The sequence below is a fragment of the Haliotis asinina genome, chromosome 10 (assembly GCF_037392515.1).
Source record: "Haliotis asinina isolate JCU_RB_2024 chromosome 10, JCU_Hal_asi_v2, whole genome shotgun sequence".
In the NCBI taxonomy this organism is placed as follows: domain Eukaryota; kingdom Metazoa; phylum Mollusca; class Gastropoda; order Lepetellida; family Haliotidae; genus Haliotis; species Haliotis asinina.
Window position 1 is genome coordinate 21972030 of NC_090289.1, and position 15595 is coordinate 21987624.

Here is a 15595-nt window from a genome sequence, read left to right on the forward strand (position 1 = left end):
CTCAGGTGGTACAGTGACTGGCGCAGGAAGTTGAAATCTACAACACAGTGTGTAATTCAACAGGTATTGTATTTTCCCACTATATAACCAGATGACCACTTACAAAGGCAGGGTGCAAGTTTACGGTGTATGTCCTCGCACAAACAAGACTTAGAAAAAGTGGACATAATGTAAAAACTCAGGTTTTAATTCACTGTCCTTCAAATGAAACAGCATTTGAGAGCAGTCACAGCATTGTATAATGACTAGTTTCACTATGTTGTAATATACCAATCTGAATACTTTCTCGGGTGAGGGGAGAAGTGTCTTGAGGTCTCGATTCTTGCCTTATATAAGGGTTACGTACATGTACGAGTGTATGGCTCCTGGGACAAGATTTGTTTACAGCACTCGCACTGTGAGATACCATGTCACTGTCTAGCTCCGTTAACCGAATAAGGCACATTAAAAAGCATCTGTTTCATTCTCTAGGAGTGTCAGACACGACAAAGCAAGATCGTTGATCGTTGTATTTCCTTCTGTGTAACGCGATCAGTTGATGAAAGCACAGTCCTTCCGCTCTCTGGGCGCATCTACTACACAGCGGTACAGGTATTTACACTTTGCTTTAAAATTCTCCAGTTGTTTCATTAAAATAATTTGTCCTTTTTGAAAAAAAACCCGATGTGAATGAAATCACAAAGTGCTGGTTAACAACCGGTTTCCCTACCTCAGAATAAGGCTATTTTCAAATGGCATTTAGGTGACTATGCTGTGTTGGGTGACAGGGCAATTTCATAAACAGATTCTGCGCTTAGAGTGAACGCATGTCAGGTTTACAGAAAGCACGCGTTTGAACAAATTCTCGGTTTATAGATGGCTCACATCTAAACCCATAGAATTATGTGTTCAGGCGTGTTCATGTAGTATGTGTCCAGACGTGTACATGTGTTATATGTTCGGTCGTGTGCATGTGGTATGTGGTCAGGCGTGTACATGTAGTATGTGTTCGGACTTGCACAAATGGTATGTGTTCAGACGAGAACTGAATGTGCATGTAGCATGTCTTTGGGCTTGTATATGTAGCATGTATCCAGACGTGTACATGTAGTATGTGTCAGAGCGTGCACGTGCAGCATATGCCCGGGCCTGTACATGTGGTATGTGTTCTCGCTTGTAATATTTGTTCAGGAGTGAACTGTCTGCACATGTGGTATGTGTTTAAGCGTGAGCGATCTATACTTGTATGTGTTCGGACTTGTACATGTGATATGTGTCCAGGCGAGTATATGTGGTATGTGTTTAGGCGCGAGCTGTCTCTACTTATAATATATGTTCGGAAGTGTAAATGCGGTATGAGTTCGCGGGTGAAGTGTCTGTACGTGCCATTTGAGTTCAGGCGTGTATATGTAGTATGTGTTCGGGAGTGAACTGGCTCTACATGTTTTATAGATTCGGCGTGTACAATTGGTATGTGTTCAAGTGTACATATATGTGTTTAAGCTCGACCTGTCTTTACATCTAAAATGGGTAAGGGCGTGTACATGTGGTATGTGTTCGGAGGTGTACATGTTATATGTGTTCGGGCGTGAGCTGTCTCATGTACATTGAATGAATGTATACATACTAACATGTACAAGCTCAAACAGACATCACATGTACGCATCCGAACACATACCAGAAGTCAAAGCCACCGTCTATGATTCCATTTTTAAAAGCTTGATGTAAACCGTTTTGTTCAGAAATGCTCACGATATTTAATCTTTTCCCCCTTTTCACTCTCTTGTCGCCTACATATGCCCCAGTGAGCAACTAGACAGGCGGAGGCCATGGAATTAGATTTTATGTTACTATATTACTATATACACTTATGAACACATACCACATGTACACACTGGAACAAATACCACATGCTGCGGCTGGACACATACGACATGTACACGTCAGAAAACAATCCACATGTACAAGTCCGAACTCATACTACATTTACATCTGTGAACATATACCACATGTACACGCCTGACACATTCCACATGTACACACTCGAGCACATACTACACACACGACATGAACACATGTGAACACATACCCCATGTAGACGTCTGAACACATACTACATGTACACACCTGCATACATATCACATGTACACATCTGGACACATACTACAGGTACACACCCAAACACATACGACATGTACGCACTGGACACATACTACATGAACATCCCCGAAAATCTACCATTTTAGATGCCTGAACAGATGCTGCATGTACACGCCTGAACACATACTGTTTGTACACACTGAACACGCAATACATGTACACGTCCGAACACATACTACATATACATGTCCGAACACATAGCACATGTGGACGCCTAAACACATGTTACATGTACACGCCCGGACAGATACTACGTATGCACACCCGAACACATACCACATCTACACGCTCGAAACACATACTACATGTACACGTCTGAACACATACTGCATATACACGCCCGGACACATACTACATGTAGACGTCTGGAGACATTCTACATGTACACGACTGGACAATTACCACGTGCACACGCTAGAGATATACTACATGTAAACGTCCAAACACATACCTCACTTACATACCTGGACACATAGTACATGTAGACGCCTGGTGATATACTAATTGTACACGCCTGAAGACATAGTACATGTAGACGCCTGGTGATATACTAATTGTACACGCCTGAAGACATAGTACATGTACACAGGCGAACATATGCTACATGTACACGATTGAATACTATATGCAGAGACAGTCCTAATTTGCACAGATACTAGATACACAGCCAGTTCCCTCCTTAGTAAAGGGGCATGGTTATATTTGTATTGCAGGGATAAAGAAAATCATTTATGTGAAAAATAAGAAATTCCCGTGTGAAGCCGAGTTGGTGTCGTGACTGTAACTCGGGCTAGAACTGGAGTTCCGTTAGGGAGCTGCTGGTAACGTGCTTAATGAATATAATTGCAAGATATGAAAGACAATTCAAAGGCTTTCTGGAAAACTGCCTTATTTCGAATTTTAGTAATAAATAGCACGCGAGTCATAAAGGGTTGGCTTTAAGTGCGAGGCTTGAACATCAAAGCGGTTTGCCGTGGCTGTGTGCAAACAGCTCGCGATAATTCCTCGCGATATCGTCATCTACAGTCGGCTTATTTGAACGTTAAGCAACGATCTCCGCAAATTTGGCTGCGAGAGAATCCATCTAGCCCTCTCTTAAACGTATATGGTAATATTTGCAACCAATACATATTTCTTATACCTTAAGCCAGTTTCAGTAGCAATTAACAATGTTTTCTTCCTAGTCCACACAGAAGACAAGTGATGCGGGGCGGACGGCAATAATCCAAACTACATCGCAGGATGTGAGTGTTGCAACTTTCTCAACTTAATCACAGGAATGTATTGTCTCACAACAGGCATTCCCCGGCTTCTTTTAGGGAAGTTTAACGACAAAACCCTTGATGAATTAGTAATGGGTCTGTCGAATTTCCTAAGTATCTCAGTATCAAAACTGATATCACTTTGATCATGCCTGAGGGAGAATCGACTCTTGACCTGTCTAACATACATGTCACCCGGAGGAATAATTAAACGTAGTTTACGCCGTTCCCAGTATGAGACATATTGAAGACGCGTCTTCACCCAAACCAAGCCTCGTATCGGTGACCACTCATCACACGAACATCGACAGGTTGTGATAGGATGCATCTGGATACAGGGTGTAGGATACTCTTCAGTGGCTTATTGGTAGAAACTCTTGTGTGAGCCACTGGAGGTGTGCCGAACCTCAACCAGCATATGAAGAGAAAGACAAGGAGAATCGGGTCTGCCATCTGTAATCAGCCACTGTGACGGGAAAGCAACAACAAACGCAGACGCTACGACACAAATTTTGAGATCAATTTTAGAGCTATGCACTCAACATTATAGTACCCGTTTTAAAGTGTGCGACTATGGCGTGGGCCACCTAGCACTGTCTCAATAATGACCAAGTGTACGCGACGACGGAGAAAGGACTGCCAGTGGTTTAATGACAGGCGACAAGTGGTCTCGACTGATATTGCCGAGAGGTAATTGTTAGGAAAAGTCTCACTTTGGGTCAAAACCTGACAAATACTAGAAAGACTCTTGGGGAGCGTTTCCAATCGAAATTTGATTACAAGCAAATCTTATGTCTATATTACGAAGCGACACTCTGGCAACATGGCCGAGTAATTTACACAAACACTCGGAAAGAATATGGCCTTCGAATTCCAAAGGTTTCTTAAATTGGAAATATTTCTTTGTTTTTGCACATTGGATTTCTGCGTCCGAAGACAACAAGTAGAATTTAGTTTGAATATATGTATATTGGATGTAGACTTGCGGTCTGAGGCAGCGTAGCCTCACATATGTGATACATATACATGAGTACAAGAAAATGCGACAAGTGTGGTTCATCTTACTTGTGTTAATATTCAACGAAATATCGGAGTGTAAGAAGGGCAGACACAAGGGACGAATGAAAGGAATTCAGTGGTGGTAAGTGAACTTAACACATCCGTTAATACGCTGTGCACACACGTGTTTAACACCACATTGATTCAGACAAATTATTCAAAATGTGCTGTTATTTTGTTGAAAAGAAGTACTGAAATGTTTGTGTACCAGCAGCAAGTAAACAAAATATTTTTATGTATATTTTACTTCTTGTGTTTTTAATTGTGCCAACGACAAACATTCTGTTTGTTGCTTGATCCGTAGTCTACCATCATTGTAGTTTCTGAATAACATTTGAAGGTTTGTACGTCTTATCAGTCGATGTATATATCATACACAAATGATGAATAAGACAATTCTTCTGACTTGAGGAAAAGGAAAACATTCTAAATATGTGTTGGCGACGCAGCACAGAGAGCAAGTTGTTTAATATGGTCCCTATAAAATCTCAATTCACTTATTGCCAATTATCCTGACTCTCAAGCAATCAACCATCCATGACTATTTTCATAAAATCTACATTTTACCTACCCTTTGATCCTTTCATGGCTGCTGTAATTGACGCATTAAAGTCTTGTCCCTTTCACTTTGGCTTCTGTTAAATTCACCTTAGCAAAGAACGAAGAAAATTTTCACATTACCTGGAATAGATTTAATTTACAAACGTAAATGGATTATATAGTTCTTTTGAACTTAGCATTTTATCATTTGATTGAAAAAACAACACTTCGTTTATAGGAAGAAATGGAATTGTCGGTAGTAATGGTAGTAATGTCCATACATTATGGGCGCAGCTAGACATGTGCTAGTTGATGTGATACTTACGGTGAATATCTGTTGACATGTTTCGTAAATTCACATAGTGATAAATATATTAACATGAAAAGTCTAATCGATATATGCATTTCTCATGGCATTGCTGGTGGACTGTTTCACACTGTAACGCCCAGGAAGCATCCCTATCTATAAATTATCTCTCCATCAATATGTAGGCCTACATTGCCACAAACAGGTATTACATTTTCAAAATTTTCACCTCAGTTTCTACCGTTTTGGGGGTGAATTCGTTCACTCTGTTATGCAATTGTCCTATTCAATGCTACAAAAGCGTTACATGTATGTTGTAAACATTATGAAGGATATGAAGGAATGTTATATTTAGAAATTGATACTACTACATGCACTTACAATAGTAACATGTTCCCTTGGCATTCAATCAGATATTGAGAGCATTAAACACATATTGAGAGCATTAAACATGAAAACAAGACAATTGTTATGTTACACTATATTTACTGTCTCCCAGAGTAAATGACAGTGAGACTGACACGGATATACTGATAGAGACATGACCAAACACCAACTTATTGTTTAATATGACTGCAGGTCACTGGCGAACCTCGGAGAACGATCAAATGATTTGCGGTCATCTGTAACCCGGTTATACAACAACCCAAGTCTATTGCCCCTCAACAAACGACAGCGTCGTCTTGTGACCCGCAACCCGGGGGCCATCATGGCTGTTGTTAAGGGGGCAAAACTCGCCATCAAGGAATGCCAGTACCAATTCAGAAATAGAAGGTGGAATTGCCCAACATTTGCAGATGGACATGGTGGTTCGATATTTGGAAAAATCCTCCAAAAAGGTAAGTAATCATATTCGTGGGCTGGTTTCTCTTCACATCGAATGGAACATTGGTTCTTTGCTGTGGATGCCAATACTCATAGCGCACAGGAAATCGGTGAAAGTTATACTCAGTAAAGTACCATTCGCCTTAGGTGCATGCACCTGTTTTATTACGACTTAAACTTTCTGTTCTTTCACATACGCTGATCTGTTATCATAAAGGGAACTCCAGAACGTTTAACATGTGTGATGAGCGAGATTACAGGGAGATATTTCCATGATATGCAGTGGCACATACTTACATACTCATGTTCTGGTAATACACATACAAGACTAGCTTGACCTGCATGCAGATAATATTAATATTATGGTATTCGTTGAAGACCATCTCTCTCTCTCTCTCTCTCTCTCTCTCTCTCTGTGTGTGTGTGTACGTGTGTGTGTGGTGTGTGAGTACATACATACCGTATATAGTGATTTTTATAACATGGATGCAGTGAATTAGAAATAATTATTCTAAAAACTTCTGTACTCTGTGGAACATATGTTGTGGGTTTTACTCTTTTCTGTAATTATCATGTTTAGCGTGCATTAACTTAGACTTTGCGGAGATGACCACCCTGGACCTAGAGAGCAATTAGTATCTGTCGTTTGCAACATGGAGGAGATTTCAGTATGCTATTTAATTGTTACAAAATCGTGTTTTGTTTTCAATGATAGTCGCACATTTACCTCCTTATAACAGCTGCTTTTTAAAATGTATTATCCTTACTCTGCTTATTGTAGATATGAATGAGAATTTAGTGATAATTACAGCCTACTAGTTACCCATCCATGCTTTGTCGACTGCGAAAACAGACCATGGACGGTTCAGTGACAGAAACAATACAATATATAGGTTGGTAAGACGTATATATGAAATTTAGATAAAGGATGTAGCTGCATACACTTTATGACGTCGAGCCGATATCTCAGTATATGTAATCCTGCAGTCTCAGATGGCACAAAACATATGTGCTGGAATGGAATGATACTGATAGTGTGTTAAACGTCATTCCACGTATGAGAGAGGTGTCTTTCTTCAGTCAGTTTTACAAGCAGAAGTAGATGGATCAGCGCTATCTGCGTTACGATATTCAGTCATTTGTTACTTAACAATACCCACTCCTGGGTTAAAGCAATGCTTCGTTTTATTTAGAGTTTATTAATTTTGGGTGTTAGTTTCGGACACTTCGTTTTGGAAATTGAGTACAGTAGGTATTATTTACTGGTCAAAGGTTGCTTGTACGTGGTGTTGGCCGATGACATGGTGGGAGACAGACAGTGTGAGTAAACATCGCCGGAAGAGTCTGACTGTAATCCCCGTCAAACATACAGATCGCATGCATTCCCCTCACACAGGGACAGCTCGGTAGGGAGGGGCGACAGGCATTGATACAGCATTTACTCAGTGCAAATCATGTCGACGATCCGATGGACTCTGAAGAAACGAAAGTAACAGCTAGCTGGTTCATACCCGACATCACGACACCCTATTGTTTGATTGAGTTCACCCAGTCAGTTCAATTTTGTTGAATAAATTTCTTCTCTGACTTCCTGTTTGGCTGTAGGTATAGGACCACAGAAAATTTTATGTAAAACCTGGCAAAAGATTCATCACACAGAAAAAGTCATACTTCCAAATATAGATGTGTATATTCGACAAAGACGCAGGAATCCCCAAACACGAGCAGACGATTCCACACAGAACATCCCTAAATTCATCTGTCTTGATCAACTTCCTGTAATATTGAAAGGACGCCATTAACCAGGATGTTACATGTAATACACTTACACTCCGCATGCTGCAGCTGCTAGAGGTTACAGATTTAGAGATGATGAACATCGCAATAAAATGTGCGAGGGCTCTCTCCTACCATTCAGTGTTCCTGTACATGCGTGTTCATAAATGATGAATGTCAAACAGTATATAAACCACTTGTAAATAGTTGATTTCAGGTTTGTTGCACTTTCTAAAGAACAAGTACAACATCTGCACAAAACTAGGTATTTTGATTACAGTCATTGAATACGTTTGTAACGGAAATCTAAATAACACGACTTTCAAATTATTCCTACAATTTATTTTGATGTCTGTCGTGGGAAGGTTTTCTAATTTTAGTTTTGTTATCGGGTGTGACACAGTGTCAGTAGCTTCTTCACAGGCACATTTCACAATGCAGTAATAGGAATCGTGATCTGTGTGCAGCTGACCTGAGAGGTGAGAATCGATTTAATAGGTACAAATCTTCCTTCACATGGCACACATGAACAAGCAGTGGCCCATGAACACAAATATTCGCTCAAAATGCCTCAGGAAGAAAATGTTAACAGTATTAAACAAAGATTCCTTTGCGCGATTTGGTGGGACAAAACACTTGTGCCCGAGGCACGTTGGGGGCAGCCCCAGACATCGGGTCATGTTATAAATTAGTCACTGTAAGTTTGTTCAATAAACTTCATTCTGACAATTGTTCCGAAAGCATAGAATGGATCTGTAGGAATATATGTTTCTATGAGATACATTTTAGAAGTTGATGGTTCTGTGGGGAATTTCTTGCAATACAGAAGTTATTCCGAGGAATATACGTTATTGACTACTTCAATTAAATAAGAGGGAGTAACTTGTTTGTTTACCTCTGTAGACACAATTACAGTAAGTTCTTTTTGTTGAGACTGTTAGAGACGAGAGTAAGTATTTAAAAGTGGTCACTGACATTTATCAGCTTACTGATAGCATTTAGCCTGCTGTCGATGCGGTTCGCCAGTTTGTTAGCAACCCTATATTGCGAATATGCATTTTTTGTGTCCTGAATGGTACTAAATGATTATTTTACTTTCGAATCTTTCATTGCTACCACTCCCCTCGTTCTGCCGATTTTTCACCATGGGTCATCGAAAATGTCTCTTTGATATTGTATGGGTCTACATAACGGAGATTCTTAATGACAAAACATATCTTAATTGGTCTGTGCAGAATGGCTAGCATAGAATTCTTCACTAATACCTTCACACCCGTTTTGATGCAGTAAGTCTAATTTCCTAAATAAGATGTCCTAAGATGTGTCCAATTCCTGGTCTGTCTTCAATTCACTGTTTTTATCAGCTGAAAAATACTCTTTGTCTCACCTGTCGATATTACATCCTAAGGTTCGAACGCCTAATTGTCCTTCAATCTTGAATTATTTTACATCCGCAGACACATATTTAACATTCTCCAACACTGAAAGAATTTGTTAGCACTGGCGCAATGTGATAACGGAATCTTTATTTGATTAAGGAAAAACTTTATCCCATGGTCCGTAACGAAGTTGTCGCCAAAATGTGGGTGAGCAGAGATATATTAACCTGTCTGTCTTCAAATGTTCAGGTCAGTTTGTTAAAAAAAAACACGAAATAAAGATCACTTGCAGTTTATTGGGAAAATAATATGTGAAATGCTGGACTTTGTCATCGGTAACATCTATACGAAATGTAGGAGACAAGTATGGTAGAACGCTGTGTTCCAGTAAGCCTCTTCAGCGACACAGTCCACAAGGCTGTAGGACAGAATATTGATATCAACCCTCCAAGTGAACTTTCCCTTAGCATCAAGCAATGTTGCAGCAGATCTACACTTTTATGTGTACAGTACACATTATATGCGGTAAAATCGAACATGCTCTCTCTAAAATGTTTTAAATAATTCTGGTCCTTAGTGAAAAATTCAAAATGTTTAATGGCAGACATTAATTTGTTATTTCCAAATTCGGAGTATCAGTGACCAAAATGCTATCCGATGCTTTTCTTTATTTTGACGTTGCCCATAAGTTCCTATATTGCTCAGTTAAACATCACGCTTTTGCCTGTCTTTCGTGAAAACCTGGCATCACCACTTTCAGATAGTGATTCCCACTTTACATGATTATGACATAATAAACGCTACGTTTTGAGGAGTTTTCACTTTCTCTTGTCTATATTTATCAAGTAGATTGTCCATAACATATGTCTAAGTTTGAAAGAAAGAGCTAGCAGATTCTGATACAAAATATTTGCTTTACAGTGTATCAGTGTTTCCTCTCCCAATACAAGATACATACAATATCTACCCACGCTTCTCCAGGAATGTATGCGTCCACATGTTTGACGATAACGTTCTGTGAGCGAGATTTACCTAAGAACAATTAGTTGTTCAAATGAAAATAATGCGATGTTTTTCACACTTACAAACAGCAAATAATGACAATCAGTCATATGTACATCGTTGTGAATTATCTGTTAAATGTTTGATGTTACAAGACAACGAAACAAAATAGGAAACACTATTCTTTTCTTTTTCTCCGTTTACAGTATGCCTGTCTGGCCAAAATCTGTCAGTGATTGTTATGGTAGATATCTGTTAACATTCCGTGGTCGACAAATTAATGTGAGGTGCATGTCATTAGTTAGAAATGTCGAACAAATGAATGTACAGAATTACCCAGCTATTATAACTCTAAAATAAAACAACTTAAAACAGTTTTAGGATTTTAAATTGTGCAGTGCTGCTGTTTGACAGTTGCACGCGCCATATGGTTTGAAATAATAACAGTCAAGCGTGCTACCGAGCAGATTTTCCGGCCTTTCTACTGTGTACAGTGGATTCGCAGCTTCTGTGGTATCAATGAATGCGTGCATGCTTTGAATATATGTAGTAGAAAAGTACATACTCATTCGTGTACCCAAACATATCTATCACTGAACAATTTGCGGTGTCTATTTTGAAGAAGTGAGGATTAATTACCATTTATTGACATGTGTGAATAGGAAATAGGTAGTATCGTTATTGTAGCACACGCCGGGATGCACGCGTCTGGAACATTGAAATGAACACATTTTCAAGTAATTTAATCATTAACATTTTCTAAATGAAACAATTTGATCAGCAGGTATAGAGGAGAATATGAAGCGACCATTGTCACGTCCTTGAAGTCGGAGCATTATGCGTCGGTCAACAGGACGGCACCGGTTGTCATCTTGGATTGCCTTCTAGGTTTCAGACATGGATACGAATTATATCTTTAATGTCTTTGACCATGTTTTTGGTAATATTAGGCATATAGTAAGGTCTTCGCAAGCGTAATTTAGGGGGAAGCCATTTTGAAAACAATGATACTAGCAGCAACTAAGTCTTGGTCAAATTATGGATCAGTGAGAACACGTATGCAGAATGCATCAGTTATTAGGATTGATCCGTAAGTCATTTACGTTTTTGATATAATGTATTCGATCAAAGTGTAATTATTGTTTATTTTTCACTGAAGCTAACACGCAAACATGAATCAAAGTGTCACTCGTTTTAAGTGTTTTATTCCTTTCTTTGTTCACTATACTTACTATCGTATCCTTGAATCCGTCATGTTAATGCGTAGGCATTCAAGCTTAAACAGTTAAGCCATTCTTGTACTGTCTGTAACATGATGCCTTCAGAAAACAACATATTAACTTGCTATAACTGTGGACAAAACGATAAGATAAGTAATATGAATCCCCACTTTGATATGCATAAACAGTCTTTAATTACAAAATGACTTAAGTGCTTTGTACTCTTAAAATCTAGATGTCTGACGTTAATATTTGAGTAAGTGGAGCGTTTGAAAGTGAGTTCTCCCACCTACACAAGGTACAGGGCACTACAATAATATGTAATGAAACTGCAGTAAAATATTTGGAATTGGTGCAGGCGTATACGAAAACCTTCATGTATGTATACCGTGTGCAGCTGTATGATGGGTGCAGTAATTACCAGAAGCAACAATGCAGACATGTTTAGTGTGGGGATAAATAGTGCGTCATTGACTGTAGTACTAGCATTCCCGACAGACGTTCTGTGTACGGGGCTAATTAAAGTGTCACTCACTGACTGTAGTACTGGCATTCCCGACAGATGCTCTGTGTATGGGGCTAATTAAAGTGTCACTCACTGACTGTAGTACTGGCATTCCCGACAGATGCTCTGTGTACGGGGCTAATTAAAGTGTCACTCACTGACTGTAGTACTAGCATTCCCGACAGACGCTCTGTGTACGGGGCTAATTAAAGTGTCACTCACTGACTGCAGTACTGGCATTCCTGACAGTCATTCTGTGTACGGGGCTAATTAAAGTGTCACTCACTGACTGTAGTACTGGCATTCCCGACAGACGCTCTGTGTACGGGGCTAATTAAAGTGTCACTCACTGACTGTAGTACTAGCATTCCTGACAGTCGTTCTGTGTACGGGGCTAATTAAAGTGTCACTCACTGACTGTGGTACTGGCATTCCCGACAGACGCTCTTTGTACGGGGCTAATTAATATGTCACTGACTGTAGTAATGACATTCCTGATAGTCGCTTTGGGTACAGCGATATTTAGCATGTCACTCACTGTAGCACTAGAATCCCTGGTAGCCACTCTGTGTACGAACATAACTATTGTGTCACTGGGATTAGTAATTGAATTCCTGATTGTCGCTTCCTGTGCGGGGATAATTAAAGTGTCACTGACTGGCATTTCTGACAGTCGCTCTGCGAACGGGTACAATTAGTGTGTCACTGACTGTAGTAATGACATTCCTGACAGTCGATCTATGTACGAACATAACTAATGTGTCACTGGCATGTGTGCACTGGCATTCCTGACATTCGATCTGTTGGCAGGGATAATTAGTGTGTCACTGACTGTAGTGCTGGCATTGCTGACAGTCGCTCTTTGTACGGGGATAATTAGTCTGTCACTGACTGTAGTACTGACATTCCTGACAGTCGTTCTGTGTACGGGGATAATAGTACGTCACTAACATTTCTACTAGCATTCCTGACAGTTGCGTTGTGTGCTGGGATAATTAGTGTGTCAGTGTCTGGCATTGCTGACAGTCGCTTTTTGTACGGGGATAATTAGTGTGTCACTGACTGGACTACTGGCATTGCTGACAGTCGCTCTGTGTACGGGGATAATAATTGTGTCACTGACTGTAGTGCTGGCATGTCTGTCCATTGCTCTGTTTATGGGGCTAATTAAAGTGTCACTCACTGTGGTACTGACATTCCTCAGAGTCGCTCAGTGTGCGGGGCTAATTTGTGTGTCACTGAATGTAGTACTGACATTCCTCAGAATCGCTCTGTGTACGGGGCTAATTAGTATGTCACTGACTGTAGTACTGACATTTCTTACAGTCGCTTTGTGTGCGTTGATAAAGTGTCTATCACTGACTGTAGTACTAGCATTCCTGACTGCTGATAATCAATATATTCCAGAGATACTATACCAATGGTCATGTTTCCGAAGGTACAGCCATTGTGTGACGATCATGAGTAGATTATGATACTTGAGCCCAGAAAATGTGCTACTGCCTGACTACCTGTATCCCGGCTTAGGGGGACTACGTTCCAACTCTGTCAGTTCAAATGAAGTATCAATGCACTGATTTAACTTAACAGCTGCAACCACATCGCAAGTGAAATGTTATTTTAGAACGAACATAAACATGACTGTAATCACTATTGAGTGAAGACCTCCAAGATACTCCTAAATACACTGTACTGAAGGTGACCATTTTCCCAGGATGTCACGCCAATAAAATAGCACTTAAGTACGGGAGTAAGTTGGAAAACGGCTACAAGTAAGCTCTGTAAAGTCTATTAGTTTGTGTGGGTTATCGATTGAATCTGGTGTTCAGACTGGGCAGGATATATTGTTGTCGCTATGACTAACTTAATTAATTTCACTGACATAATATGGGAGAGGTTACCTTTTAATGTCCATCATTTTTACAACTATCTTCATCTGAGTAACAGTCCGTACCATAACTCCCAGTTCTCGAAAACCGACAAGTGAGATACCCATCAGCAGTAGGCGGGGCTGTGGTTTGTTTACGCCTACGTTTGGTCTGACGTGAGCCAGCGAGGTTCTATTTCCACCTTTAGGCACACAATAAACTTGCCTCCGGTACTCCATAGCATGGCATCAGCTCCATTTATAAAGCAGGATCAATACATACACTACGCTACGCACGCACGTACGCTCGCACACACACATACACACACACCTTCCAAATGTTAGATAAACGGATGCAGAGGGGAAGGGTGGGGGAGGTGCGTGTGCAGGGGTGCCCGCCCCATCCCTTCTTGTCCTGAAAGTTTATTAAATGGCCATTTTGTCGTTATGCATAACTGTCATACCATATGAACATCAAGTATATTCCATCATCATAGCTCGTAATATAACAAGTCAGGTAGCTTATATTGTTGTAATCGTATAAGTGTACGCATACGTGAAAACGAGGATGATGCAATGTTTAGGCATTAAATAGAGCTGTTTTGTGGGCATTGTGTTTTGCCAGTTTGATGGACGAGAACAGAGGCGAGAAACCATCCAACGAAAGAGAGAGACAATGACTTTTACATGACACAGATACCCAGTGTAACAGTCCGTTAAGGCAGCTCTGCCGCTTGCCAAGTCCCTGCGTCACATGGTACCATACAAGCCCGGTGACTGTAGATACATTGCCACATGATACCATACAAGCCCGATGACTGTAGATACATTGCCACATGATAGCATACAAGCCCGGTGACTATAGATACATTGACACATGGTACCATACAAGCCCGGTGACTGTAGATACATTATCACATGATACCATACAAGCCCGGTGACTGTAGATACATTGTCACATGGTACCATACAAGCCCGGTGACTGTAGATACATTGGCACATGGTACCATACAAGCCCGGTGACTGTAGATACATTGTCACATGGTACCATACAAGCCCGGTGACTGTAGATACATTGTCACATGATACCATACAAGCCCGGTGACTGTAGATACATTGTCACATGGTACCATACAAGCCCGTTGACTGTAGATACATTGCCACATGGTACCATACAAGCCCGTTGACTGTAGATACATTGTCACATGGTACCATACAAGCCCGGTGACTGTAGATACATTGTCACATGGTACCATACAAGCCCGGTGACTGTAGATACATTGTCACATGATACCATACAAGCCCGGTGACTGTAGATACATTGTCACATGGTACCATACAAGCCCGTTGACTGTAGATACATTGCCACATGGTACCATACAAGCCCGGTGACTGTAGATACATTGCCACATGGTACCATACAAGCCCGGTGACTGTAGATACATTGTCACATGATACCATACAAGCCCGGTGACTGTAGATACATTGTCACATGATACCATACAAGCCCGGTGACTGTAGATACATTGTCACATGGTACCATACAAGCCCGGTGACTGTAGATACATTGCCACATGGTACCATACAAGCCCGGTGACTGTAGATACATTGGCACATGGTACCATACAAGTCCGGTGACTGTAGATACATTGTCACATGGTACCATACAAGCCCGGTGACTGTAGATACATTGCCACATGGTACCATACAAGCC

At 40.5% G+C, this 15595-nt stretch overlaps 1 protein-coding gene across 4 annotated transcripts in view; it reads left to right on the forward strand.

The window, feature by feature from the left end:
- The first annotated feature begins 471 nt into the window (after positions 1 to 471).
- LOC137298860 (protein Wnt-1-like) overlaps positions 472 to 15595 on the forward strand; it is a 30157-nt gene continuing 15033 nt past the window's right edge. For 2 of the 4 annotated variants that reach the window (XM_067831192.1, XM_067831194.1), the window contains exons 1-2: positions 3100 to 4542; positions 5887 to 6146. In XM_067831192.1, the coding sequence (XP_067687293.1) occupies positions 4442 to 4542; positions 5887 to 6146 (361 nt within the window). In that variant the 5' untranslated portion in view covers positions 3100 to 4441. Of the gene's footprint in view, positions 592 to 3099; positions 4543 to 5886; positions 6147 to 15595 lie in introns of those variants that run through there. The other 2 variants (XM_067831193.1, XM_067831196.1) reach the window with 2 other exon arrangements.